Source organism: Eutrigla gurnardus, assembly GCF_963514095.1.
Source record: "Eutrigla gurnardus genome assembly, chromosome: 14".
Lineage (NCBI taxonomy): Eukaryota > Metazoa > Chordata > Actinopteri > Perciformes > Triglidae > Eutrigla > Eutrigla gurnardus.
This window is the reverse complement of record NC_139937.1, coordinates 20,399,120-20,426,395: the sequence shown is the minus strand read 5'-3', so window position 1 is coordinate 20,426,395 and position 27,276 is coordinate 20,399,120. Positions and strand designations below refer to the sequence as shown.

Here is a 27,276-nt window from a genome sequence, read left to right as displayed (position 1 = left end):
CTTCATTTTTATATTTTACTTTAGTTTGGTAAAGTAAATGTGATACGTAAACACATTTACTGAATATGTTCTAATAACGTTTAAGTCACATGATTGATTCTCTGATTCTGGTCTCGACGTCTTACTTTCTACATTTACGTACTTTCTACATTTACTTACTTTCTACTTTTACTTACTTTCTACTTTTACTCACTTTCTCTAGTTTTACTTACTTTGTATTTTTACTTACTTCCTAGTTTTAATTACTTTGGATTTTTATTTACTTTCTAGTTGTACTTACTTTCTACTTTCACTTACTTTCTCTAGTTTTACTTACTTTCTAGTTTGACTTACTTTGTATTTTTACTTACTTTCTAGTTTTACTTCATTCCTAGTTTTACTTACTTTCTAGTTTTACTTACTTTCTCTAGCTTTACTCACTTTCTCTAGTTTTACTTACTTTTTATTTTTACTTACTTCCTAGTTTTACTTACTTTCTCTAGTTTTACTTACTTTGTATTTTTACTTTCTTCCTAGTTTTACTTACTTTCTACTTTTACTTACTTTCTCTAGTTTCACTTACTTTCTTGTTTAACTTTGTATTTTTACTTACTTACTACTACTTACTTTCCACTTTTACTTACTTTGTATTTTTACTTACATTATATTTTTTACTTACTTTGTATTTTTCCTTACTTTGTATTTACTTACTTTGTATTTTTACTTACTTTGTATTTTTACTTACTTTCTACTTTTACAATTTTTCTAGTTTTACTTACTTTGTATTTTAACTTACTTTCTACTTTTACTTACTTTCTCTAGTTTTACCTACTTTCTAGTTTTACTTTTGTTCCTGTACAACTAAACTTCAATCTCAGTTAAGTTTCGAGGGAAAGTTTACACACTTTTTAAACACGTGTTTGACATCATGAACTGAAACAAAATGAGACAAAAACACAACTAAACTTCATAGTGAGGTTTAGTAAAACATCCTGTTGGCTTCAAATAAGTAAACTTGTTACATTAGTTGGTACAGATTACACACACACACACACACACTCTCTCTCTCTCTCTCTCTCTCTCTCTCTCTCTCTCTCTCTCTCTCTCTCTCTCTCTCTCTCTCTCTCTCTCTCTCACTTTTTAAACCACCTCAGTCATTGTAATAATGACGTGGACAGGTTTACATTGGAGTCTCACATAAAGATCATAAAGTTCACTGAGACGAAATTTTTTTCAGAAATGAGGCCAAAAACATCCAAACTAGAAATTCAGATCCAAACTCTTAAAAGTTTCCGGATCCAAACCAGCAACCCTCCTTGCTGGGGTCAAAGAAGCAGCTTTGTTTGTTTACAGCAGCATGTTGCCTGAAGTGAACATGAAACATGGAGTTCAGTGTGTGTGTGTGTGTGTGTGTGTGTGTGTGTGTGTATATGTGTGTGTGTGTGTGAGGGGAGGGGGTCTGCTTTTATGGTGCAGTGTAATCCTTCCAGTAAAACCAGTCCACAGTAACTACAACTCAACTCAATCTTAATGAATCAGAGTTTCCAAGTACCCCCCTAAACACACACACACACACACACACACACACACACACACACACACACACACACACTCTCCTGGAGCAGCGGTCGGAGGAAGCGGCGGTTGGAGGAAGCAGCTTGGAGCCGGCGGCTGCGGTGACGGATCATCCGGCGGTGGCTGCTCTCTGCTGGATGTTCTGCCGGGATGCTGCTCTGCTTCTGTCTCCCCGACTCTCTCCACCTTTCATTACCAGTCTGCCTCTCTCTCCCTCTCTCTCTCCCTCTTTACTTCCTGTTGTTCTCTCTTCTTCTAACCCATCATCACTTGTTCAGTTGCATCGAAGCAGATGAAGAACACTCCTGGTTCCTCCTGTTTAGTGGCTGTGAGCAGAAACGTGAAGTTAAGATTTTACAGTTGAATGTTGTTCTGTCGTCCGGCTGGAAGAATAGGCTAATGATTGCCGAGCTGGAAGGAGTGAACGTAGACGGTTGGATCGCTGAGCAGATCAGGTATTTCCTGGTTTGTCAACGTATGAAGACATCCTCCCAATCAACCTACAAATAAAACTGTCCAGCACAATATCCCAAATAGATAATGAAAACCAAAGGGGTTATGCTTGTCTATCATGCAACAGTGGTTGTCGAAATATTGATGTCATAGAAACAATAAAAGTGTTTCTATGACGATGACGCCCTGCAGAAGCTTTACCTGCCATGTGGACCGAAGACTTTCTGTAAATTCAGGATTCCGATCACTTATATAAAATTTTGTAAACAAGACGCCAGTTTATCTAATATGTAATTTTCATTTACTGAGCTTGATAATTTTGGGTTGTTAGAATATAAAGGTCTCCCCCCCCCCCTCTCTCTCTCTCTCTCTCCCTCTCTCTCATGGCGTCGGGGTTACCTGCTGGTCATCTCAGGGCCCAATCACAGCCCTCATACATCAAGTCTTTGTTAGAAGGAAGTCATTAGGTTTCTGTGACGACCCAGCCTTGACCCCGACGGAGCTGCATTAAAAACCCCGACCCGAGGTCAGGCCAGGGGGGGAGGGGCTTATACTCGGGCTTCAGCCAATTACAGATGACCTGAGCACCCAGCCAGCTCTTTGGGACAGGTTACAAGGTTGTTTTTGTGTGTGTGTGTGTGTGTGTGTGTGTGTGTGTGTGTGTGTGTGTGTGTGTGTGTGTGTGTTTGTCCTAAAAGTTGAACTCTGCCACTAAAACCTGCCGGTCTGTTGGAGCATTTATCATTTTTATTTTGAAATTGTTAAATTACTCTTTTTACTTTGCCTCTTGTGGACTCATTATAACGGCATTTATTAAACTTTACAATAACATTTGTATCATTGGATTTGTTTTAGTGCAAATGTTCAGTTTCACCATCTCTTTAAGAACAAATGCAGAAGTGTTCAGCAGAGTTTGTGTTATATTGTTTGATTGTTTATTCTTGTTCTGCAGGAAACTCTCGTCCCAGAGTCCTGGTCTCTGTCCTCAGGTCTTAATCCTCATGGTCATAATAATAATATTATATATGTTCAATAAACACCTTGATGGGATTTACAGTCAATTAACTCTACAGTAAACTAAATGTAAATAGTACAGAGAAGAACTGGCTCTGGACCTTGACCTTTGACCTCTTAGCTCTGTGTCTCATCCTGGTGGACCTGCTGGCGTTGAACGGTACTCGCTTTCAGCGGTCGAGTCGATGCGTCGCCCGCGGTAGCTGCAGCTGGGGGTGTCGGTTTGATTGACAGGAGGCGTAATGTGGCGCCGTGGCGTCGCTTTACCCTCCATCTACCCTCTTCACCTCCCCGCTCAACTTCCTCTGCCCGGATCCCCTTTCTGGGGGTCAGAGGTCATTCATTAGGATGCCCTCCAGTCCTGATAATACACATATACACAGTGTGTGTGTGTGTGTAAGAGTTTCAAGACTGATGGTAGCTGTCAACCCTCTCTGGCCCTCACAACCCCTGGCAGAGTCTTGTGTCCGTTATACACACACACACACACACACACACACACACACACACACACACACACACACACACACACACACACACACACACACACACACACACACACAGTGTGTCCTCCCGTTGCCCAGAAAGGGAGTTGCACTGACGGGTCACGATGATGACAGACGGCGTGACGCTCCGTCGGTTCGTCTTCTCCGACTGAAACACGCTCCTCAGCTGTTTGTCGTTGAGGTTCTCCACCTGCAGGTCAGATGTGTAACTGCAGGTTCCCATCAGCTCAGCAGGTACCGTCCATGCACAGCAGCAGCAGACTGGTGATACTGGGCGGCTCCCAGCAGGAATGCATTGGCATGTGTGAATCAGGGAGGAAACCAGTCCACTGTTTGTCCTCAGCGGGTCTCCGGCAGGTTCACAAAGGTATGAATGTGTTCATTTACAGAAGGAAGCTGGATTCTTCTTTTCTTCCACCAGAGATAAGAAAAGGTGGAAACGTGTCGTTATGGCTGGTCTCCGACCGAACGCTCGCTCAGGACTTCTGATCCTGCTGACGACAGGAAGTGGAGGCAGTTTTTTGTTGTTCATTGTTGGCTCAGGAGGTGGAGATGAAGACGGGGAGCACTTTGATGTAAAACGCTTGATAAATGTATTATTATTATTATTATTTATTATTATTATTTATTATTATTATTATTATTATTATTATTATTATTATTATTATTATTATTATTATTATTATTATTATTGCATTCTTGCTGAGATTCAGATGAGAGCATCACTATCAGGTCTCATCAGATGGTTAGCTTAGCTTAGCATAAAGGCTGAAATTGTGAGTGTGTCGTGCACTTCCAGCACATAATGACTGTACACTTTAAATATTCATTGGCACAAAAATCCTCCTGCAGTTCTGTTATCAGCGTTCCATCAGATGCTCGTGAATCACAGGACGGCCTGTACAGGTCGTGCACCTCGTTAAGCAATCTCGAGTGACACTTCACATCCGACACTTTAAGTATAGCCTTTCTGCGTCTTCTCCTCCTCCTCCTCCTCTTCCTCCTTCTTCTTCGGTGGTTGTACTGCGTGCGTGTATTGTCTGAGCTCAGTGTGACAGTTTGATGAGCCATTAGTCGACATAATTTATCTGTGTGTTCACTCTGCCTGCAGACTCTCTGTCTGCTGCAGGACAACACAGACACACACACACACACACACACACACACACACTTACGCACAATGTCATACACCACTGACGTATAAACGTTTGGTAAGAATGGCATGTTGCGGAGTAAGTGGTGGAAGTGTAAGTGGTGATGTGGATTCAGGTTAATAAAGGTGCATCATCTGCAAAGAGTCACACACTTGTGCAATCCTCAATGCATTCACGATTTAATGCTTTCTCTTTTGTTTTCTTCATAAACTTGTGAGTTATATTTTAGATTTATACTTTAATTATTTATATATTGCTGCCAAATGCTTCTTTACCAGCTAATCACTACCAGACCTGCATTTATTGATTCTACTTTTATTCTACTGATTTTATTTTTCAACATTTTTTGTGGGCCTAAAATAACATGCAGAGGGTCTGGAAAGCAATTAGTGTTTACGCATTCATGATAAAGAAAGAGAGATGTAATGAAGGATAGATGGAGGACGGGGTGATGGCTATGTGCTTGGGGAGCTGATTGTGCCCAGTGACCTCTGACCTTTGAGGGTCAGGCAGTGGCCATAGTGACGACAGATCTTGGAGGGTGTCTCCAAAGCTATGAAATAAAGTCAGAATTGTTATTATCATATATAGGAATCAATCTGCAATAAACAATATAATGTTTCTATATAACTAATCTCAGTTATGTTTCCAGGGAAAAGTATTTTTTTCTGGAATAAAAGTTACATTTTTAAACTCCATTGAAACAAAACAACCGAACTAATCGACTTGGTTGTAATGGGATGGTAACATCAGTCTCCTGGTTCAGTTCTGGGGGTTTCTGACCTCCACCCAGACCTCCTACCTATGTGGACTTCTAGGACTCTTTGAAACCAATTTGATACGTCGAGATCAAACGTGATCCACCAAAAAATACCCTTGAAATGTAATTCATGATACCGTTTCGCTGCTTGGGGTCTGTAATGTGTTTCTTCACCTCCGGTTCGGTTTCTATCAACCAAATTATCAGCTGCTGAATGCAAACGACGTATATGATGTTGACCGAGTTTTGAGGCGTGTTTCTCCTTTCCAGTGACCACACCGGCCCTGAAAAGAAAGAAAAGAGGAAAACAGGTGGTGAAAAAGAAAGATAAGAAGCATAAAGTCAACGTTGGTTACATGGTGGATTAGTGTTAACCTTTCTGAGAAGGTTAATAGTCGGTCTTTCAAGTTCATAATACACATTCTTCCCGAGGTCCCGGCCCTCCAGCGAGCTCCGAGTGAAAGGTGACGTCATCGGCATCTTCGGGTTCTTCTGGCAGCTCTCACTTTGTCAACGTTGTAACCGGGCTGTTGCTCAACGGCCGAAGGCGTTGTGAGACGAGGGGCTTTCTGTCTGGGCGGAGGGCAAACTCCTGACTCGATAAGAAAGGTGAGAGGTAAACATTGACCCGAGTCCTATCGCTGCTGGTCCGGGTCCATCTTTCACCGGGGAAACTGTGCAAACAGCCGGGATGCACTGATAACTCTCTTTCACTCCGAGCAGTAAAACTTTAAGTATCGTCTGATAACGATGAATAGTTTCTACCTTCACCACTTAAGGTGGTTGGGCAAAAATTATCCATCCATCCCACCTTTACACTTCAGAGCAAACTGTGTGAAGAGGTTGTGAATATTTTACTTTTCATTATCAGCCGCTTCATTTGAGCAAATTGTCTGATTTGATTTGTGCAACAAGGTCTCTGCTGTATTTATGTCTAGATGACCTTATTTGGAGTGTTGATGGAGCAGCTACAATGTTAGCATAGCCTAGCACCCATCAACCAGACTCCATTCAACAAAGCATGACTTCACACTTTTTACTGATCACCATCATTATGTTATTGAGTTATTTCAGCATCCTTTCATCTAGTTATTGATATTAAATCACAGATAAATACTTTATTCTGTGTTCCTCCAGTTGTGGTGAACCAGCCCACGTGGGTCTTGCTAAATCTAGTGAATTGGTGAAATCCACCAAACACCTCTGGATGATGTCATGATGATGTCATGAACCCAGACAGGGGTCTGGGTTCCTGGTGGATCTGGGACTTCAACATGTACAAAGCAGCAGTAGTGGAGATTTCAGCCGTGATGGAGGAAACCTAGTTGGGGGTCTACGTGGAGGAGACCTGGTTGGGGTCTACGTGGAGGAGACCTGGTTGGAGGTCTACGTGGAGGACACCTGGTTGGGGTCTACGTGGAGGAGACCTGGTTGGGGTCTACGTGGAGGAGACCTGGTTGGGGTCTACGTGGAGGAGACCTGGTTGGGAAATGTCCTCGCGCCCTCTTTCAATGGATCTATATTTTTTTTTATTGTTGGCCTTTGTGTTTCGAATTCCAGTTTATTTTTGACCTGTGACAACTTTACTGGGAAAATGACTTACAAACTAAAATGACTAAAACCTGCTGAAGAAGATTTAACTTCAGTTCAAACAGGAGAGTGAAGGTAATAGAAGATGAGCCTGTTAATGGCTAACTGGATCGGCACACATGTAGACGAACATGCAGACCTGTAAGCAAACATGTGGATGAGCACATAAACAGGCATTTATCCAATGAGTCGCTTTAACAACCCTCCGCTCGTTAAGATGAATTCATTTCCCTTTATAAGCCTTTTTTTCTTTATTTTCACATGTTCTACTGGAAAAACAGAACGTCGTTGACCGAAACGGAGAGAACTCTGGTTTCACACCTGCGACTCTTTCATGACTCCGTGATGTCTGAGGACACACGGTGTGTAAACACTTTCCTACAAACATGGAGTCAGGATATTGAATCTCTCAGTGACTCGCTGTTAATGAGATCCATACGGGACGTTTCCTGTCCATCTCTGTCGTAAAACCCCACCGCCGGGCCGCGGACATACAGCAATGTTTGGCGAGGAGTGTAGGCTACACGATGCCACATCCAAATTAATGACTCGACACACAAACCAAACCAGGCGACAATAGTCCGTTTTCCTGAACCTAATTAAAATGGTGGTTAACGGTAGTTTAGACATGTTTTTAATTCTTCTTTCATATGAACAAATACATGTTTCATGTTGTCCAGAGACAAAAACACATATTTGTGCGTTATTAGAATATCCATGCCGACGGCAGAAACGGCTGGGATTAAAAAGTATGTTTCCATGTCTTTTAATGGAAAATTAAAAAATGTAACTTTCAAAATGTGGTTCATAAAGGAACACTAACCAAAAAATCTGATTCTCACTAAGAACCCCCAAACTACAGGATGGATGGGTTTGAGTTTCATGCATGAGAATGAGATGCTGTAGCAGTTTTCTCGTGCTGCTGAAACTAATCTCTGTGTTGCCGTCCAGAACCACTAGAGGTCTTCCAGAACCACCTCCCAGAACCACCTTCCAGAATCACTAGAGGGCCCTGTCTTCCTCCCCAGCTGAGAGTCTTTGCAGCTGCCTGCAATCAGCCGTCGCCCTGCTCTGTTCAATCAGCTCGTCAACCGGCGGGAGTTTATCTGAGCCTCCGGTCTGGGGCTCTGTTTGGCCGTCGGGACTTTGGCTGCAGAGTTTTGGTTTTTATAGAGCTGATAGGGTTTCTGGAGCGTTTTCATGTGTTTGGGTTTGCTGCTGAGCAAAGTAGAAGCTTTGAGAGACACAAACTGCATCACAAAGTTCAATAAGCAATGAAAATGCAAACATTTGTATGTTATATATGAGAAAAGCACATTAGGGATCTGTTTTTGTCAAAATTTCAACTTTACATTTTGTGTTTAATGTTATCAGATGTTTTTCTGTCATTAAATGAGAATAATGGAAATCTGCTTAAATGTCATGCACACTCAAACATGAAAAACCCACATAATTCATCTGTGATGACGGCTGGTCATCATGAGGTCTGTGTCTCCATCTGCTGGTCAGCCTCTGTACTGCAATGTCTGATTAGAGCCTTGAACCGATGAGGTCAGCTCACCATGACCACATGACCTCCTGGATGTTGAGGGTCTCTGATCAACTGTTGGAGAGAACAGGCTGCTGTCTATTTTTAGACTTATTTAGACTGGCCTTTTAAATCCTGTTTCTGAAGCACCAGTACATCTGGAGTCAGGACCAGTTTTTGAAAATGACTTAATGGAAATATCTTGTGTTTTTACGAATCGGTATGTATTTGTAATAACTTCAAGCAGCAGATTTACTTTTTAAAAAGCTGCAAAGAGACGCAGTAAAATTTAAAGATAGGTAGAAAAATACAAATTACGACTGGGCACTGAAGGTCAAACAGGTTCTTTAATATTCAGAACAAATTACTGACATTTTGAAGGAGTTTGTTTCATATTTTTCAGATCCAACCACACATCAGTGCGCTGCCGTACTCCTTGAAGTAAGGGCTGGTGCACATCATCAGCCTGGCCGTCATGGAAACGAACTCCTCGAAGCTCACTTTGCCGTCCTTGTCCTCGTCCAGCTCGCTCATGATCTTCCCCGCCTTCAGGGGGTTCTCCCTCAACGCCTTCCGGGGAAACCAGAGAAACAAAATGAGAATTATTTAAACACAACGTTAACTTCTTAAAGAGACGGTGGGATTGGAGTCGTCACCTCCTGTAGGAGGTCACTGAGCTCGGCCTGGATCAGATCCCCCAGCTCCCTCCGACTCAGGTCCTTTCTCCGTGTTTTGAAGCGTGATTCTGGAAGACTTGCATCACCGTGGTCATCGCCATCTCCAGCTCGCTGGGCGAGTACACCGTGCAGGTCGCCTGCTGCTGCAAAAGTGCAAAACAAGGACATGGTGTGAAATTAATTACATCTCTACTAACACGTTTTCATTGGTTTAAGGATTTTCCTGCAGAACAACATCAAAAGAATAAAAATGTACAATAGAGCTACGTTGTTTCTGTGCTGGATCACGTATCGCAGATTAGTTTCAAAGAGTGCTGGAAGTCCACGTACGGAGGCGGTCTGGAGGAGGTCTGGATGGTGGACGGGTGAAAAAACACAGGACTCTCACCCAGGAGACCGATGTCAGTGTCCCGTTAGAACCAAGTAGCGAACAAAGATTTTTGTGTTTTTTGTTTTGTTTTTTCAGACGAAATTGATATTACATTTTATTGTATTGAGTTAAATATGAAATTAATTTTGGCTGATTTATATTGTAATTATAACATGTTTGAATGCTCAAATATCGATACATCAGAACGGTCTTTAGCAGATTTGTTTTTTGGTGGATCCAGATGAAGATTTGTTCTTTCAGCATCACAAAACCTTTGACTCACTATTGTGTTGTTAAAATGAATTCTGACACCAGTTTAATAGTAATAATATTTCTATATAAACATCAGACGTGATTCATTTTGAATAAAGAATCTATTAAATACTCACTGCCATGATGTCGTAAAGGAAGATGAGGAGATCTGAAGAAGAAGAAATGACTTTCACCTTCAACTCCCGGCTTTTAAAGCATCGCCGCCGCTCCAGATAAGATCGTCTCCGCCCTCCTATGATGCCGTTTGCTTGGGTGCGGCTGTATCAGCGTGTTAAACTTTAAGTTTAGAGACCTAAACGAGTACTACTGTTGATATAAATGCCATTTTAACAACGTAAATATAAATTCACAAAAATGAATGTTTTTTTTAAAAAAATGCATTTTTTTGGTTCAAACAAATAATCACAATCACATTCGTCAGTGAGGAAATACAAAGATAACCGACTTTTTAATCTTTGGGCTCAGAGGAACGTGTCAAGTATTTTCTTGTCAAAAGGCTCGAGTCCAAGTGAAGTCAAGTCACTGGTGTTAAAGTCCAAGTCTTTTTTCTCTTTTATTTTAAGTAATTTTATGAGGTGTGATAATAATGCCTTGATCACATACTTTCTCAAACGTTCCCTGACAGCAAAGCTCAACAACTTCAATTCAAAAACATTATAAATGTTCTTTCAGCCACCAACAGTTACAGTACAAACATGTTTTAATTCACAGTTAGTCATTTATTCATTATTTGTGTAGTTGCAACCTGTAAGATGACAGTTCTCTTACTTTAAACAATGTTTTATTTCATATATTATATGATTCCCAACCAGACACCACGCCGGGGTTCCTCTGTATTTGAATTTCTTCAGACTAAAATCATGAACATTTTTGACTTGAGTCTGACCTCTGACCTCTGTTAAGAGAGAGCTTAAGGCTGGTGACGAATAAATAACACAAGTGTGAAATTCTCACCTGTGAATATGATGTCTTGGGCTTTTATTGTGAAAAGTAAAAAAGGGAAGGAGTGCCTTTGTTGGGGTTGACAGGAGTAATAGAGTTGTTGTTGTTTAATAAAAAACTCCTCCATTTATTTTATCTGCATTTATTCCAACATTTCTCTCAAACTGGACCCAGAATGCATCAGCGCTCACATCGTCCGTCGCCATCCGAGGTGACGCCGACAAGCTGGAGATCAGGAAGCTGATTGGAGGACAGGAATGATCAGCATGTAGGCTGTCCGGGTGTTTGGCAGCTGAAGACGTTGGTGCTGGTTTGTTCACGCTACGACGACGCTGAGGAACGAAGCTGCCACATCCAGGCTGAACCGACCAATCAAACATCAGCGCTCATCTCCATATTAGACCTGCAACTCTCAATAATACAATAAACTAATGAGTGGATGTATTTCATACATTTCCTTCTATCGAAATAAAGTCATGTTCAACACGAGACGTCCCCATGTAGATACAGTTTGTTTTTTTTCGTCTAAAGCTAATGTCGGTTTTGTCGTCTAAAGCTAACGTCGGTTTTGTCGTCTAAAGCTAACGTCGGTTTTGTTGTCTAAAGCTAACGTCGGTTTTGTCTTCTAAAGATAACGTTGGTTTTGTTGTCTAAAGCTAAAGCTGGTTTTGTCTTCTAAGGCTGACGTCGGTTTTGTCTTCTAAAGCTAACGTCAATTTTATCGTCTACAGCTAACGTTGGTTTTGTCGTCTAAAGCTAACTTTGGTTTTGTCGTCTAAAGCTAACGTCGGTTTTGTCGTCTAAAGCTAACGTCGATTTTGTAGCTTAATGACGCTCCGACTGACTGAAACAAAACGTTTGAAAATCGTGCTGCGCAACACAAAAAAAGAGGAACATTTGTTTGATTTCAGTTTTATTGTGATGATGTCACAGACGGCCATGAGACTGTTGGACTGACAGACTTCATCATCCATGGAGGCAAAGCTGTTCATAACACAAAGAGTGATAAAATATCACGTTTCTGTTGAGCTGGTTTACTGAGTCCAGATCACTGATTGGCAGAAAGGCCACCAGAGTTCTCCTAAAGCCATTTACCTCCAAATATGGTGATTTTGGATTCATTGAATTTCTTGCAGATCACTTTGTCACAGAGCTGAAAACAGACGTTTTTAAACTACTTTAAAGGAGATTCATAGTTTCCTCCAGATGGAAAACGATCTCTTGTTCATGTTGTTGCATAAAACACATCTTTAATGCGACGACATTCTTGTGTTCGGATAAGATAGCGATCTGATTCGTCTGCTGACTCCAGACCATCAGATTAGACACCTGTCGTCTCAACCTAATCTCACATTTACCGACTGGAGGAACGACTTTCAGCCTTCAGTGTGAAACGGTTGAAACGGAGACGAGGAGTTGGTGATCACATCGAGAGCTAACCGAAAATAAATTCACGTCATTCTCGTTTGACAGGAATAAAAAAACACAGTTTCACCTTTCAACTCATCTGAACTCGTGTGAGGATTAAATATGAAAACGACCACAGAGACGAGCACACGGACAACATGGCTGGAACATAAATCAGAGATCTTCAACAGGGGGTCCGGAACCCCTAGAGGGTCCACAAAGTTACTGCAGGGGGTCTTGGAGTTTCTTCCAAAAATTTAAATATGTCCAAAAATACACCTTAACATGAATACAACCTATAATAATCAAATATTAATCTTCCTGTTTGTTTAATATTATGTTGAGAAATTGTGTTGTAGAAATGTAAAATTAAAATATGAATCTCAACAATTATTATTTTAATTTCTTAGCATCGTATCCATCATTACAAAGTATTGTTATACATGGAACTATATGCTGCACTACACATTATTATTGGTTTAATAAGGAACACACTTTTATATGATATGTAATAGGGGGTCCCTCCACCAGGTCTCGATAGGCCTTGGGGTTCCTTGGCCTGAAAACATTGTAGACCTCTAACAAATGATTCTTGTCTTCGGATACCACATGCAGCCACCGGGTGTCGCTGTTCCCACACAGCTGAAGCAGCGGATTGGTTGACGAGTCCCTCGACTCTCCACCTCTTTGGCCTCTCTCTCCGTCTCCATCCAACAATCTGCATTTCACAGCCTCCGTTCAGCATCACCGTCCCGCCGGGGCTTCTGGGAGGTTTCTGCTTAAACGGCCGTCAGACAAGCTGCTGTTACATAATTGAAGAAGACTTTGTAAGAGTCCGCATCGAGTTTCCAGAGTCCAGACAGCATTGTGTGGAGTACCCCCCCCGTGTGTATTTATACTTCCCAGTAAACAGCCTATAAATCCTGTAGCTCTTCTGTAGTTTATGTGTTCAGACTCTGTGGACCTCAGGAAGTCTGTAAAAACCTGACATCGACTAAATCACTCACATCGATACAGGAACACAGATATATTAGACCTTCGTCCATATCGATTAAACGCTGGTTCGATGCCCTTTGTTCTCCTTAAATATTTCTCTGAATGTAGGATTGTTTAAATGTGCTTGAATACATAGTCTTGTCTTGCATTTCTGGGCTAAACTAAGGAAGTGGTTCTAAGACTTAGAGATCATAACTATCATCTTTTGATGGACTTTTTAAATTATTTTATTTATTTATTTTTACCCCATTAGCCCTATTCCAGTGTAATACAGAGGAAGCTCATCACCTGTAAGACCTGAATCTTCATTCCTACTGGCAGCCGGTTGAATTGTATTGTGGTTAATGAAGGCGCCAGGCTTCGACAGGAAGAAGAATGCATGAAATAAAGAAATCTTGATTTTTATTTGGATACTTTTTTAAAACTGCTCATCGCTGAATGTAAATCACTACTCTGGACCCAGAGGACCATGCTGGTCCCTGCTGGACCCCGGGGACCCAGCTCAACAAAGAGCCATCACATTTCTAAATATCTCCAGATAACAAACCCAATCTTTCCAAGAATCTATTAGATTGTAGATTTATCTGGTTCCTTTTTGGTTTGAACAATATTTTTTTTGCAACTGGAGATTTAGGTTCATAAAAACTCTGAAAATTATTTAGAGATGCAGGAATTTTTAGCTGAATGAAATGTTGCACCAGGCTGGAGCTGAGTCAGCATATTTCTATTGCAATTATAATTATCAGGCAGCTCCATTTTGATTTTAACGCTCATTTTAAGTCATTATTGGATCTCATTTAGAACCCGATGAAGGATTTTAACGGAAATGAGGCATTTAAGTGTTTGCAGATTAATAATTGTATCTGCAGTTCTGTCTCCGAGACCAACGACCACGGCGTCTGAATGAAGCAGACCGAGGCGACGAGGTCGCGACCTTGACATGAATTCCAGCCATCAGCCACTAGGTCGTGCTAAAGCTTCCCTGTAAACCGCAAGTCTGGTCCAGGCCTGCTTTGGCCCCGGTTCCAGAGGTCTCTGGTCCGGATGGAAACCTGCTGAACGAAGGCTTCACTCCTCAAAAACGTTTCAGACAAACAGTCGAGGTGGAGACGAGAGAACAGGACGACGTCTTTATTTAGATGTTAGACAGACAGGAAGTTTAAAGCTGCGTCGTTAATGTGAACCCGTCACTCCTTCTTGGGCCCGTGGTCCCCCTCGCAGCCCTTATGGCAGTCTGTGAAGAACTCATTGCAGGCGACGGTCAGTGCAGCAACCAGGACCACAAACTCCTGGAAGTCCACCTGCCCGTCCTGGTTCTCATCCAGGTCGGCCATGATCTTCTCCACCACCAGGGGGTCCTTGCTGGCCTAGAATCAAAAGAAATGCGTCACATGATCACAGTCGTACTTGAACTTGTTTTTGTATAAATGATGCAAACGAGACGTTGAGGTGATGTTCAGGTTTGTGTTTTCTGTAATTAATCAACTAAACTTGATATTAAATAGACTCAGAAGAAGTTTCAGAGTCGGATCAGCTGCTCAGACCTCGACTCACCTGGGAGGTTTTACCGCTCCGACGTTTGTTTTTATCGAAAAATCTCTTCAGAAATAAGTAAAAACTATGAAAGTTCTTGCAATAAGTAAACAAATCCTACAAAGCAAGTTTTCACTTTAATAAGATGTGAAATGCAAATCATGTCGTGGGATATTTTGTTGAGTTATGAGACAAATTAATATATAATTCTGTCCTTGGAAGGAATTCCAGCTATAATATGTTCCATTTGTGTTAATATCGAAGTATAATTATTTCAAAGTGTTAGTTATTTTCCTGCAGATACACCAGCTGGGTTTTATCTTTAAATCCAAATCTAATATCGGTTTCCACCGTGGAACCACACAGCTGGATTTAGAAGGCCTCGTATGGAAGGTTCCAGTTTGAGGGCGAGGAGAAGCTCACCGCCAGGAACTCGGCGAGTTCGCCCTGCAGCAGGTTCTTCAGCTCCGCTTTGCTCAGCTTGTATTTGTCTCCTTCTTTCCCAGAATAAGAGTGGAAGACGTCGATGAGGCCCTCCATCGCCGTCTGCAGGTGGGAAGTCATGTTTCAGTCGTTCAGGTAAAGTCTGGAGGACGAAGCAAAGAAAGTCCATATTAAAACAGTGTCAGAGCCCATTCCACGGTTCTCTAGAACAAAACAAACAGCTGTTCATTTGTACTACTTTATCCATTTGCATCTGTAGACTTCTCCCAAAGCCACCTTTACATTTATACAGACTTTTAAAACTAAAATAAAACTCATTATTTACAGTTTTTATCCTGTAGTTTCTCTTTAAAACTGATGAGCCAACCTCGCACCTCCCGGACCCACCAGCAGACACCGGAGACTCCTGCCGGTCTCCGGGGGTCACCTGCACCCTCCTCCGCCCTCAGTGAACTGTGGGGGACAAAAGGCCGGACGGACCTCCCGCTGCACGGCTGCACACACACACCAGATCTAGATCCGGGTCTTGCGTTACGGTCCGGACCAGCTGCTGGTCGAGTTTCATCATTTGCATATCTGATGGTTCTCAACGATAAGAGGGGAGACACGCGCGCGCGCGCGCTCACGATGCAAAATGTTGATGAGCAACAGAAGCGCCACGTAACCTCATCAGTGTGATGACGTCATCATTCATCCCCCGCTACGACCTGGGAGCCAATTAGAGCCTCTGAATGTCAAACACGAAGCTGAGCGCTGATTAACTTCAGCAGAGCGTTTCTGGAAATGTTACAAATCAGACTGCAGATTCCTCGTCACAAGGGAATAATTCAATACAAAACTATGAATTATGAACCGTCCCCTCGCGGATCAGCCCTGAGATCAGACCCGCTATGTCCAGTAAAGCGTCTTCTTTCATTAGACGTCTAACGACGCGCAGGCAAAGAGCGGACTTGGAGAGACCGGGACTCACCTGGACACCGACGCGTCCGGCTGCTGCAGGAAATCTGCCTTCACGTCTCTCCCCGCGGTTATAAGCGCTCCGGTCACCTGTGTGCAAATGAATCCGCGCTACAGGCGCCTCCCTCCGGACAGCGGCGACATCGCCTGCCGGCCATGTAAGGCAACCTGGAGCTGCACACACCTGAGACTCGTTACCCGGATGATGGCCATGTAGGCGTCAGGGATCATAAACATATACAATAGACAGAGTGTGTGTGTGTGTGTGTGTGTGTGTGTGTGTGTGTGTGTGTGTGTGTGTGTGTGTGTGTGTGTGTGTGTGCACAGACTCATCTCCTGACATATAAAACAATAAGCTGCATATTCTTTTTAACAGACATTTATTTCCCCTGCATAGTCATTTTATTAGACCTGACTCATGATTATTGACTGTGCAACATTATTTCCAATTAGAGGAATGTATATTCTTTAAAATGCCATTTGAGTCAGAAAACAGATGAAGGCCGAGCGACTGAGATGCTCCTTTCACTGGATGCAAACCGGCGGGCTGATTTCCATCCGTATCTCCAGGGAGCAACACAAAGGCTTTATGGGTATTTGCCTGCTTCTAGTTAACAGTTAGCCTCATTTGGCAAAGCACATCTGACGCGCTGCTGCAAACCAAGATGATGAGATCTTCTAACTCGGCTTTCTGGAGACACACAAACATGCACGCAGTAGAATGCGTTGATGGAAATGATGGATGGAAGTCAAATTAATACAGGGAAATCATTTCCCAGGTGTCAAAGCAAGTTGAGATTAGAATGTGTTAATTAAGGGAATTAAGAATTAAGGGGAAATTCTGAATATGAGAAAATCAGTGAAAAGGTTCTCATCAAACATTCGTCCGCTAAAGAAGGATTTTGTTCATCCAGTGGTTGTTGCACGAGGCCCTTTATGAAGTCTCATGTGTCCTGTGTGGCCTTTGACTCGGGAACACTCGTGATCTCATACCTCTGAGGGCCAAGTGTGTAACAGAGCCCTTTCACAATGTGGCTCCTGTCACCACATCGTCTTGGCACCTCGCTTGTTACCCAGAGTGCAACATTGGAGATCTCATTTGTGGCCTTTCAGCGGCTGTCAGCTGAGGGAGAGCAGAGCGGAGGGCGGCGGCTCGGCCCTCGGGGGGGAACATGACAGAACACCGTGGGCCGGCGGGGGATAGGCTCGTTCTCATAGTAATGAGACGCTGGCTTTTGCACCCGGCTTTGGTGTAACCTGCACACTAAAGGTCATCTGAGTTCAGGCCTTTACTAAGAAATCTGCTTTACTTTCTAACCTTTTGGTCAAAATGCCACCACAGGGATTTGTCTCTGATTTGACAGCTCATTGTTATTCCTCTTAATGATCTCGCCCCGGGGTTCTGCTTCTTTGACAGTAGTAGGTTTTTCTACTTTTGGCCTCCTCTCCTCTACGGTTGGGCCGATCACAGAAACCTTCCCCACAGATGAGGTTGTGCTTTTAAGACTGTCCCGGGTAATTGTTGGCTTGCCCAGCGCACCTCTCAGCTGGGCCCAGAAAAAGGCCTGCTGGGATACCTGCTGGGGCCACTCCAGGTATGTCTTGGTACTCAGCATCTTCTTAAGCTTGCAGTACTTGCTGGGCAAGGAGTTGGGATCCACGGGGTCCTTCACCACGAGGATGACGTCACTGAAGGTCTTCCCGACGGCTCTCTGCTGAGCAAAGTACAGCTCATAGTTGCACCACTCGCTGTTGACGAAGTGCCGGGAGAGAACGAATAGTATCTGAGGATGGAGATGAAGAAAGTAAAAGTAGAAATCAATTACAATTACTCACTACTGTCAGTTTTTATGATGACAGTATTCTGGTATGTATAAGGCTAGTCAACATTGTTTCCCATACAATTATGTTTCTAGGGAAATGTAATCAAACAGTTTAAGTTTGAAACAGTTTGGAACACCTGGTTAGTGAACAAAAAAAACACACTATAAAACTACATAGTTAGGTGCAGGTATGAAACTAATTTGTGATACGTCAAGAACAAACGTAATCCACGTCAAAACATGTTAAGGAGACCAGCGGGTCTATAACAAAACGTCTTGGTACCTTACGACTCTTTTCAATGTTGTCAATGATGTTGTCAATGATCCACTTCCCCGGCAGGAAGTCCCTCTCGTGAATACACAGACGATAGGAGTTCCTGTTGTTCTCCAAACAGGGCAAGAGCTGGTCCCTCACCCAGTCTGCATCAGAGTGGCTGTAGGATATGAAGGCGTGATAAGTAAAAGTCCCAGATATCCCCGCCACTCTCTCCCTGTGGGCTCTGTATTTGGCCCTGATGATCTGGTACGTGGCTTTAGTGTACCACGGGAGGTCGAAAATATAGCAGATCAGCATCAAGATCAAGATGACTGCTGCCGTGGTCGCAACGCTGATGATGATAATCAGCCTGATGTCGCAGGCCACTTGACCCGGGTAGAAGTTGGATATGACTGTGTTGAGCAGAGCCTCCGGGTGGTAACACCTGTAGTTCCAGGGCCAGTCGGTGAGGTTGACCTTTCCCTTTGACACGGTGTCCTGAACAAAAGCATGGAGCTCACAAGTGCAGTGGTAGGGATTGTTCCCTGCCTTCAGACGAGACAGTTGAGGCATGTCCTTGAAGGATGCCTTGCTCACAAGACCAAACGAATTCCCATCCAATGCTAGCGACTGCAGGGACGGACTTTCCCACTTAGATGGGATGAACTTGATTTTATTCCCACTGAGCAGAAGCTCCTTCAGGCTGGTGGCTTCCTCAAAGTACATAATGTCCAGCTGGTCCAGGTCGCAGTAGGACAGGTCCAGGAAGGTCACTGTGGTGGGCAGACAGCGGAGGGCTTCACTGACGAACTGATTGTGGTGAGCGATCAGCCGAGTGATGTTTCTTTGCCAAACACAGTCCTGGCTGCTCTCAGCAGATCCCAGTTTGTTATCACTAAAATCCAACACCTGCAGCTGCGTGAACTCCCGAATTAACGATGATAAGTCTTTCAAACTGGTCAGGTCGTTGGTGCTCAGGTTGAAGGTGTGAAGACTCGGCATGGTGTTCTTGTAATCGCACCGCTGGTTGAAGATGAACTCGTTCTGCAGTCGATTATTAGTCACATCCAGGAGCTCCACACCTTCCATCTCGACCCAGGCGTCGCAGGGAACCGAGTTGAAGTACACGTGCTGAATGGACAGTTCCTTAACTTTGTTGAACCAGGTGAAGCGCCAGTCAAATCGCAGCACATCAGGATTGCTGATATACCTACAAGAAATAAGAGATTTGTAGTAGTTCTATATGTGCACATGAAAAACAAACCCTCAAACCTTCAGTCCAACAAATTATGTTTTTCATCTTTTTGTGGACACAAAATGTACACTACATGCATCCATCATGAAGTCCAGAACTGATGGCTAAACTTCTTGTAAACTGCATAGTGGAACATCGATTAGTATCGTATGGCATTATGCCATTGACATGTGCTCCATTTCACATCACATGAATTATATTTCATACTGGCCCATGATGCCCCCCCAATGAGAATATACTTACCAAAGATCCAGCCGATCCAGTGCCAGGTCTGTGATCCTGGAACCGGCTCCGTTGTCAACAAATGTGGGAGAACGGGCAAAGTCGATGTACTGAAGTCTCAACCTTTTGATGGGGGCGACCTGTAAGTTCGTTAACATCATCCTCATGAGATTCTCGTTGAATTTACCTCTGTGAAAAATGAGCTGATGGGCTGCGATGTCATTTAAACCCTGGAAGATGTCTTTCTCGCCCACATAGTACATGAACTCAAAGAGGTTTCGGAACTGGATGACGGCGAAGGTCTTGTTGGCGAGGTCACGTATCATGAGAGGGAGAGCGTTTGGTCGCTGGTCTACGGCCATGTCAAAGCCCATCTGTCTGGTCCGGATGACTTCTAAACTTCCAGGCTCATAGTAACTTAGACTGGAGGAACATTTAATGGCAAAACCTTGTAACTTGATGTCCTTCAGGGGCTGGAAATCGGCTTTCTTTAGACCCATCACCAGAGGGCCTCCCATCGACAGAACTTGGAGTTTGACAAATTTGGAGAAGCTTTCTGCCAAAGTTGCATGTTTGTAAAGGTTATTGGACATGTAGAGCTCTTTCAGATTCAAGAGTGGAGTCAGAGCTGTGGCAGGAATCTCAGGCAGAGAATTATTGAAGATGTCCAGATGCTCAAGTCGTCTGTTGTTTTTAAAGGCGTCACTGTCAATGTGTGAAATGTTATTGTACCGCAGTTTAAGGATTCTAAGCTGAGGAAGGCGGAGGAAGTCGTCAGCATAGACCGCTTGAAGTTTGTTGGCGGAGAGATCGATGTCTTCCAGTGTGGACGGAAACTGTCTCCAGGGGACGAGATCGAGCTGCCTTCCCAGACAGTCGGCGGAGCGTCCGGAGTTGTAGATGTGACATCGTCCACCGTCAGCGCTGGTGCTGCCGGGTGAGGATGGAGTCGGGGAGGTGAGGCCTCCAACAAGAAGAGCGCTAACATGCAGCAATTTCCAAATCATCTTGACAGACCTGTAAAGAAACAAGAAAGGAGTAAATGAAAAATTGCCATTCGATTCTTTATTCAACAGAAAAAGTGGGAGAACATTGACCCAAATTGTTTTTGGAAACAAGAGTTTACTTTTTGTTTTTTTCATGAAGAATGAATGCCTGTCTCTAGAGATTCAGAAGGTACATGTTTGAAATACTTTGTCTGCACAGTTTCTTTGTCTGAAAGTTTCCACTTTACTTCCAGTGTTTTTCAGAAGGAACTACTTTTTATTTATTTTTTTGGGTCACTTTTTGGTCTTGACATCTATAGAAAAGTTTGGTCTTAATTTCAACCTGAGCACCTGCAGATGAATTCCATATGTGACGGGGTCAGGAAGGTACAAGGTGAAGAAACCTGTTGTGGTCATCGTGACCGCCATCTTGACTGTAAAGTTGGGACACACCTGGCTGAGATCCCAACTCTACTGAGTGCACTCAACTCGATGGAAGACGTGATATCATGATGTGAGCTGTCATTGCCTGAAATCAGGTGGTATCGAATCCTTGGAAGATGCATTCTTCAGTTTAATGTGAAACACATCGTCACTTTAAAAGCTAAATAAAGCTAAATAATGTGTTGAGACAGCAGAGAAATAAAGATAGCAGACAAATCGTTATCTCTACGCCTACAAGACCGTTGATCAATTTTCCATCATAAATCATAAACCTTTGCAGAATAAGTTGATATTCAGTTTGTTCTTCAGGGGATGAAAACATTTCCAGTCACAACATCAGCCTTCAGTTGTTCACTGCTCAGTACTTACCCTCTTCAGACTTGTTTCCTGCTTGAGGCTGTTAGTGCAGACTCTTTGAGGTCCCACTTTCTATTGCTGGTCCAAGGCTCCTCGCTGTGTTGGCCCTCACACAAAGGAGCCACCAAGCTTTATAGGCCCTACTGTTAAACAAACAGTGTTAGTTTGATCTGGTCCAGAAGTGACGTGCCTTGAATAAACATTTATGTCTGATCGGATACGGGGAGAATAAAACATATATTGTTTCCCTTTTTATTCAAGCTAATCTGTCACAGCACCAGAACAAACCGGAGAGGGGGATCAATATACTTGATTTTGGTTCGATTCAGACTGTGCACTGAATTGAAAATACTTTACAGGAGCTGCAAAAACAAAGATGTTGTGTGGAGCTTTTCCAGAGTTGATAAATCGCAGCATTGAGAGAAAGTGAAGTGTAAAGTATTCTTTTGTTGACATGATCAAATCATTTATCACATGATAAAACCCACATTAGATGTTTATTTATGGCAGAATGTTTCAGCCATATGAACGATAAAGGGATGAGACGATGATCTATTCGGTATTCGGTTGATCACTCGTGTTCTTGTCAGCTCGACACTCGACTGTCAATAGAAATGAAGAAATGGTCCTCTTTGCATGAATTCTTGTTTACTGCAAGGTCGTCGTCTCAACAGCAGCTGCGATGCTGCTTCAACGAGGAAACCAGAGACATCTGACCTGGTCAACACCGGACAGCGTTTCCTGGAAACCGACACCAGATTAAATGAACATCAATAATATTGACTCATGAAGAGAACTGTTGTAAAACAATGTTGTAATATCACGTGGCAATAACGAGGCTTTGGGAATCGATGTCTATTTAAAATGTCATCATGTTAACATTAAAAGGCTTTGTTTGTATTTGGTTTCCCTTTCAATCGATTCTTCCTTTTAGTTATTCTGGTTTATCGGTTTTCAACGGCATCCATCGGCCCTTCTTCTTTTCTTTGTCGTTCACCTCCAGGCTGTGTTCTTCTTTAATTATAATTGTCTTTTACCAGTTCCACCTGGTTGCGTCTGCTTCCCCTAGCGAGCTGGGTCGTACCATTAGGAATACAAAGACCGTCAAATGGCATTGAACTCCTGGCAAACCACATTATGGTGCTTCAACAGGAAGTGGTGTCACAGTCATGTCCAAGGCCGAGTCTCACACCTACACCTCTGACTGCTTTATGATCTCCGGCTGGTTTGATTTTAACCTTCCTGGCAGAGATCTGTGTCGGGATCTGATGTAGATGATTTACTGGTGGACTCATGTACGTGCAGTTTCCTGTTCTGGGGTTTGTGCATCCTTGTCTGGACAAGGAATGTGCACCAATTTGCTGCAGGCTGTTCTCTATGAACCCTGAGTGATTCTCTGCAGCTTTAGAGGTAAAGAGTCACGTTGCAGTCACTTCAGCGTCAACATTTAGGTTTATAGGCTTTAAGGTTTCTAGGTCATACAGTCTGTACAGCTTACACATGTGGTTTATTCTGTACACACACACACACACACACACACACACACACACACACACACACACACACACACACACACACACGTGTGGTCTGTATTGCCCCTTTCCTGGTCAATATTTTTCACGTACATATTGGCCTGCTGCCAGTTTCATAAAGTACGAGCTGGAAAGACGAGCAGGAAATCCACCGGGAGCTGGAGAAGAGAGATTTTTTTCCTTAGCTGCCAAATGCATATCACTGTAATAAAATTAAAATGATTGCAATGTCTGTATTATAGTCATACTCTAATACAGCAGCTTGTGTGGTCCATGTGGTCCAACGTGCTGCACTCTAGGCTCCATAGTGTGAGGTGGTCCTAGCAACCGGGTTATGAAAGAAACAATAAATGGCACTATCATTGATTAAACTATGATATCTGTCCAATGTGTCATGAAAGGCGTAATCCGGTGAGTTCAAAGCTCCATTACTGTGTGTGATATTTACCCAGCAGTCAATAGTTGGTGGCAAACAGTCCTTTCATTGACATGTTAGCAGAATGGTGCCCCGTGTGAGGCTCATTCTTTACGCTGGTTTAATGATGAGCCGTGTTTACGTGCTTCACACAAACACAGCTGCAGTAGGACCGTGAACATGCTGACCCTCCACATGTTTACCTCGTCATACATCGAGAGGTCTTTTCCTTTCCAAAATAATTTTCCAGCTCAAAACTGAAATTAATTCCTGCTGCTCAAAGCATGTACGCATTAAAAAAACGTTTGTTTCTGGGGACAGTCCATTGCAACCTCAACAGTCTGTTAAATGTCTCATTGAACTGAAATGTGTCTGCCTGTTTCCCCATTTTTCCGGAGGTCCATTACTCTGTTAAAGCAGACTCTCCATGCAAATAACAGAAGCACATGGCTAAGAATGATAGCATCAGACATCGCTGATTTATTTTATTGCTGTTGAACCCATGCATGACCCACCACACTGCCTCTTATTACTTGTTGCCTTTATTGGTTTGATGGTATAGGTTTAAGCATGAGATTGTTTTGGTTGGCTCACCCTTCTATTATTCTACACTGGTGGGGTGTGGCGGGTGACGCCTTCGCCATGGCAGGAAAAACTTGATTTATCGCCTCACAGTCTGTCAGTTCTGAGATATGAGCTAAGGATGGTCGATAGTCTGTCATCTGTGCAAAGGGATAAAAATATTGTGTCAGTAAAATATAATTTTGCATAAAAATAAGCCATGTGCTTATGTTTGTTGAATGGAGAGTTTTTCTGACTATCGGGGATTCAGAATGATGGGATGTCACAATCATTTCCTTAAGACTAACTGAGTACTTTTGTTTCCTGAACAGGTTCTGTACTGCAGCTGCTGGTGCGTCTCTCGTGTTCATTGACATTCATAGAAGAGCACAAAGACACATTAAAAATAACTTTTCATAAGATATCATACCGTACATACAAAATGTGTTGCAGAAAGAGATCAGTATGTAAAACAATCTGCATGGCTAGATTCTACAAGGAAAACATGGGAAACGAATGGGTTAAGGGACACTTTAAAACTTTAATTAAATGTATAAAAGTGTATAAAATTTCATCATTCAGACAGGAAGTGACACGTTTAAACCCAAAGGCGGGATGTAATAATTTCCCGAACGTGCTGTAAAAAACCCAAATTCCATCTGCATCCATGTAGCCACAAATAAAAGCAATGGAAGTCACAGCAGCATTCTTTTAAACAGCATGGACCTTGATAACAGGAAATGTACAGGTGTTATACTTATGTGTACTTATGATTGGCATGTGGAACAGGTGTGACTACTACTACAACCAGTAACTTGAAATGATGGAGTTCACATGCGGCTCATATGACTTATTGCTACACTTTAACAGAACAGAGCCAAAACTGTTCCCACCCTCCAGGAAAACGCTCAATTTTCCAGTCATTGAAAAAATTAAAATATAGTCAAATGTTCCAGAAAATCTTGTTGGCCTGAAAAATTATTTCAACATTCTCTTGTTTTCCTTAAGCTGAGAATGAAGTAGGATCTATCAGAGCTTCTTAAACAGAGGTAACGTAAAATCAGCATAGTATTAAGATTAATTTTAATCACCAATTAAAAAACAGACCAAACCAGAAATCTAGGCGTAGTCGGCTGACTTTGTAATTATCTTCATCTATTACTAAGAATATTAGAACTGTAATGACTTCTTCACAGGTCTCCCTTTAATTAATATTTTTAAATTATATTGTTTCATTTGCACTTTGTCTTTTGATGTTATGTAAATGACCTGAATTGCCTTAAATGTATAAACAACCTTGAGCCTTGAATGCATGACATGGTAGCAAAGGTTGGATCTCTTTACATAATGTTGCTTTCTTCTTATTTAAAAGGGTTCAATAATGTAAAATCAGTTAAAATATGTAAGTTGATGAGCTTGTTTTTCCTGCAAAGGTTTAAGGTTTCAACTAGAAAGAGTAATTGCATGGTTCCCATGGGGAATCTTGTATTGTTTTAATTCTTAATAAGAATTTATAAAAAAGAAATACTTGAGGATGCTCAACAAAAAAGGACAAGAACAAAAAAAATGGGGGTCTGAGTTTTTTATGCACTAAATATGAGTAGATCCCAGGCTTCAAATATAAAAAACATGGCTGTCTCGTTGTCTTTATTTACTCTGTGTGGCTGGTGAATGAGTCAGCAATGAATGAGTAATGAAAATGTTCAGGGTGTTCTATTAATAATATAAAGATAATGTCAGACTACTAACCAGACAAACCGGGAGTATCTTTCACTGATGTGGTCCAGAAAATAATTAACTGGTCTGACTCAAAATGGGATTCTGGGTTTCACTTTCAACCAGCTTCAGTGTGACTCTCTAGAGTCAACAACATATACAATAAGTGACCATGTTTGAAGACGTCAGATTGAGAATCAGAGCATCACAAATTGTATTCAGTTGGGAACCACATTTTCTGGCAATCTATCCAATATTTGTGAGGATATTTCATTTTTAATACTGAAGTTTTAATACTCCTCTGTATACTTATAAGTTAAATCCCTGCACTTAAATTCTAAAAAGTAAAAGTACCCAAAGCAGAAACATGGAGCCTACCAATTCATTTTCTGTCAGTCAGTGTTGGGTCGTTTGATTTGTGTCAAAACATATTTTATAAGATGTAAAGAAAAGTACAATATTTCCCCCTGAAGTCAGTTGATAACGGGTTAATTTATAACTTCTTTTAACCCCAATTCACAACATGAGTTTCACTTTCACGATGAGGTCTGGAGCATTAGTGGAGATAATAATGGATAATGGAGATAACCACTGATGAAACCCATTCAAAGTGGTGGGGTGCTTTGTGACGGACTGATGGGGGATCATCTCTATTCACGGAGTATCTCGGTTCCCAAATCCAAACACCTTCCCAACCTAACAACTGATTTTACCGAAGACAGTCCTGAACGTTGTGAAAACAGAAACAAACCAGACTGGAAAAGTTTGTATTTACAACGAGACTGAAACCAACATGAGAGAACAAAAATCAACCCACTCACCTGAAAGGTCGGCGCTCGGATACGACTTCAGTTTAACACTAACGTTTTAAACACCGGTGACTCAGTACTGGATGACTCTCTCTCCGTCTCTGACTGGCTCTCTTGAATTCTGTGTGTGTATGTGTGTGTGTGTGTGTGTGTGTTGCTCAGGAATGTGTTTTGATGATTTGCTCCTGTTCCCTCCAGACTCCAAAACAATTGAAGAGGAAGTCGGTTTGTTTGTCTAAGTTTTGAGATAAAGATTTCTTTTTATTTATCTATTTTTTTGGTGCTTGAAATATATACAGTTGACTTTGTAAGAAACAAAGAGCAGCGTGTCTGACAGAAGTTTGGGTGAAAGAAATAAGTGAAAGGAAAAGAACAGAATCGATGACGTCCAGCATCCGTGTTTTCAGATGCTTATACATTATAATTTTAACAAGTAGGGATCCTGTACCGGTAAACAGGGATCCTGTACCAGTCAGCAGGGATCCTGTACCAGTCAGCAGGGATCCTGTACCGGTCAGTAGGGATCCTGTGTCAGTAGGGATCCTGTACCGGTAAACAGGGATCCTGTACCGGTCAGCAGGGATCCTGTACCAGTCAGCAGGGATCCTGTACCGGTCAGTAGGGATCCTGTACCGGTCATTAAGGATCCTGTACCGGTCAGTAGGGATCCTGTACCGGTCATTAAGGATCATGTACCGGTTAGTTGGGATCCTGTACCGGTCAGTAGGGATCCTGTACCAGT

At 42.4% G+C, this 27,276-nt stretch overlaps 2 protein-coding genes and 2 long non-coding RNA genes across 8 annotated transcripts; all 4 read right to left on the bottom strand.

Moving 5' to 3' along the window:
- Window positions 1-8,889: 8,889 nt before the first annotated feature.
- On the bottom strand, window positions 8,890-10,773 carry LOC311024339. Its single transcript, XR_014598298.1, has 3 exons — window positions 9,996-10,773; window positions 9,216-9,379; window positions 8,890-9,129 (listed from the first exon to the last, which is right to left on the bottom strand). It is a non-coding gene; the product is annotated as an uncharacterized lncRNA (long non-coding RNA).
- A 71-nt stretch (window positions 10,774-10,844) lies between these two features.
- Window positions 10,845-12,005, bottom strand: LOC311024338. Its single transcript, XR_014598297.1, has 2 exons — window positions 11,917-12,005; window positions 10,845-11,224 (listed from the first exon to the last, which is right to left on the bottom strand). It is a non-coding gene; the product is annotated as an uncharacterized lncRNA (long non-coding RNA).
- A 2,334-nt stretch (window positions 12,006-14,339) lies between these two features.
- On the bottom strand, window positions 14,340-16,306 carry s100a1 (S100 calcium binding protein A1). Its single transcript, XM_084027522.1, has 3 exons — window positions 16,172-16,306; window positions 15,181-15,343; window positions 14,340-14,591 (listed from the first exon to the last, which is right to left on the bottom strand). Exons 2-3 carry the CDS (start codon window positions 15,319-15,321, stop codon window positions 14,412-14,414), a joined length of 321 nt encoding a protein of 106 aa, XP_083883648.1. The 5' UTR covers window positions 15,322-15,343; window positions 16,172-16,306; the 3' UTR covers window positions 14,340-14,411.
- Window positions 16,307-17,469: 1,163 nt separating this feature from the next.
- tlr18 (toll-like receptor 18) lies at window positions 17,470-26,640 on the bottom strand. 5 transcript variants are annotated; one of them, XM_084027517.1, is made up of 5 exons: window positions 26,547-26,640; window positions 21,514-22,242; window positions 19,736-20,731; window positions 18,265-19,447; window positions 17,470-17,942 (listed from the first exon to the last, which is right to left on the bottom strand). In XM_084027517.1, the coding sequence occupies exons 3-5, from the start codon at window positions 20,719-20,721 to the stop codon at window positions 17,484-17,486; spliced, it is 2,628 nt and encodes an 875-aa protein (XP_083883643.1). In that variant the 5' UTR covers window positions 20,722-20,731; window positions 21,514-22,242; window positions 26,547-26,640; the 3' UTR covers window positions 17,470-17,483. The 5 variants fall into 5 exon arrangements, with proteins under 5 accessions (XP_083883643.1, XP_083883647.1, XP_083883646.1 ...); XM_084027521.1 differs by having other exon boundaries at window positions 21,514-21,641; window positions 26,547-26,637; XM_084027520.1 differs by having other exon boundaries at window positions 21,514-21,644; window positions 26,547-26,634.
- Between the last annotated feature and the right edge of the window lie 636 nt (window positions 26,641-27,276).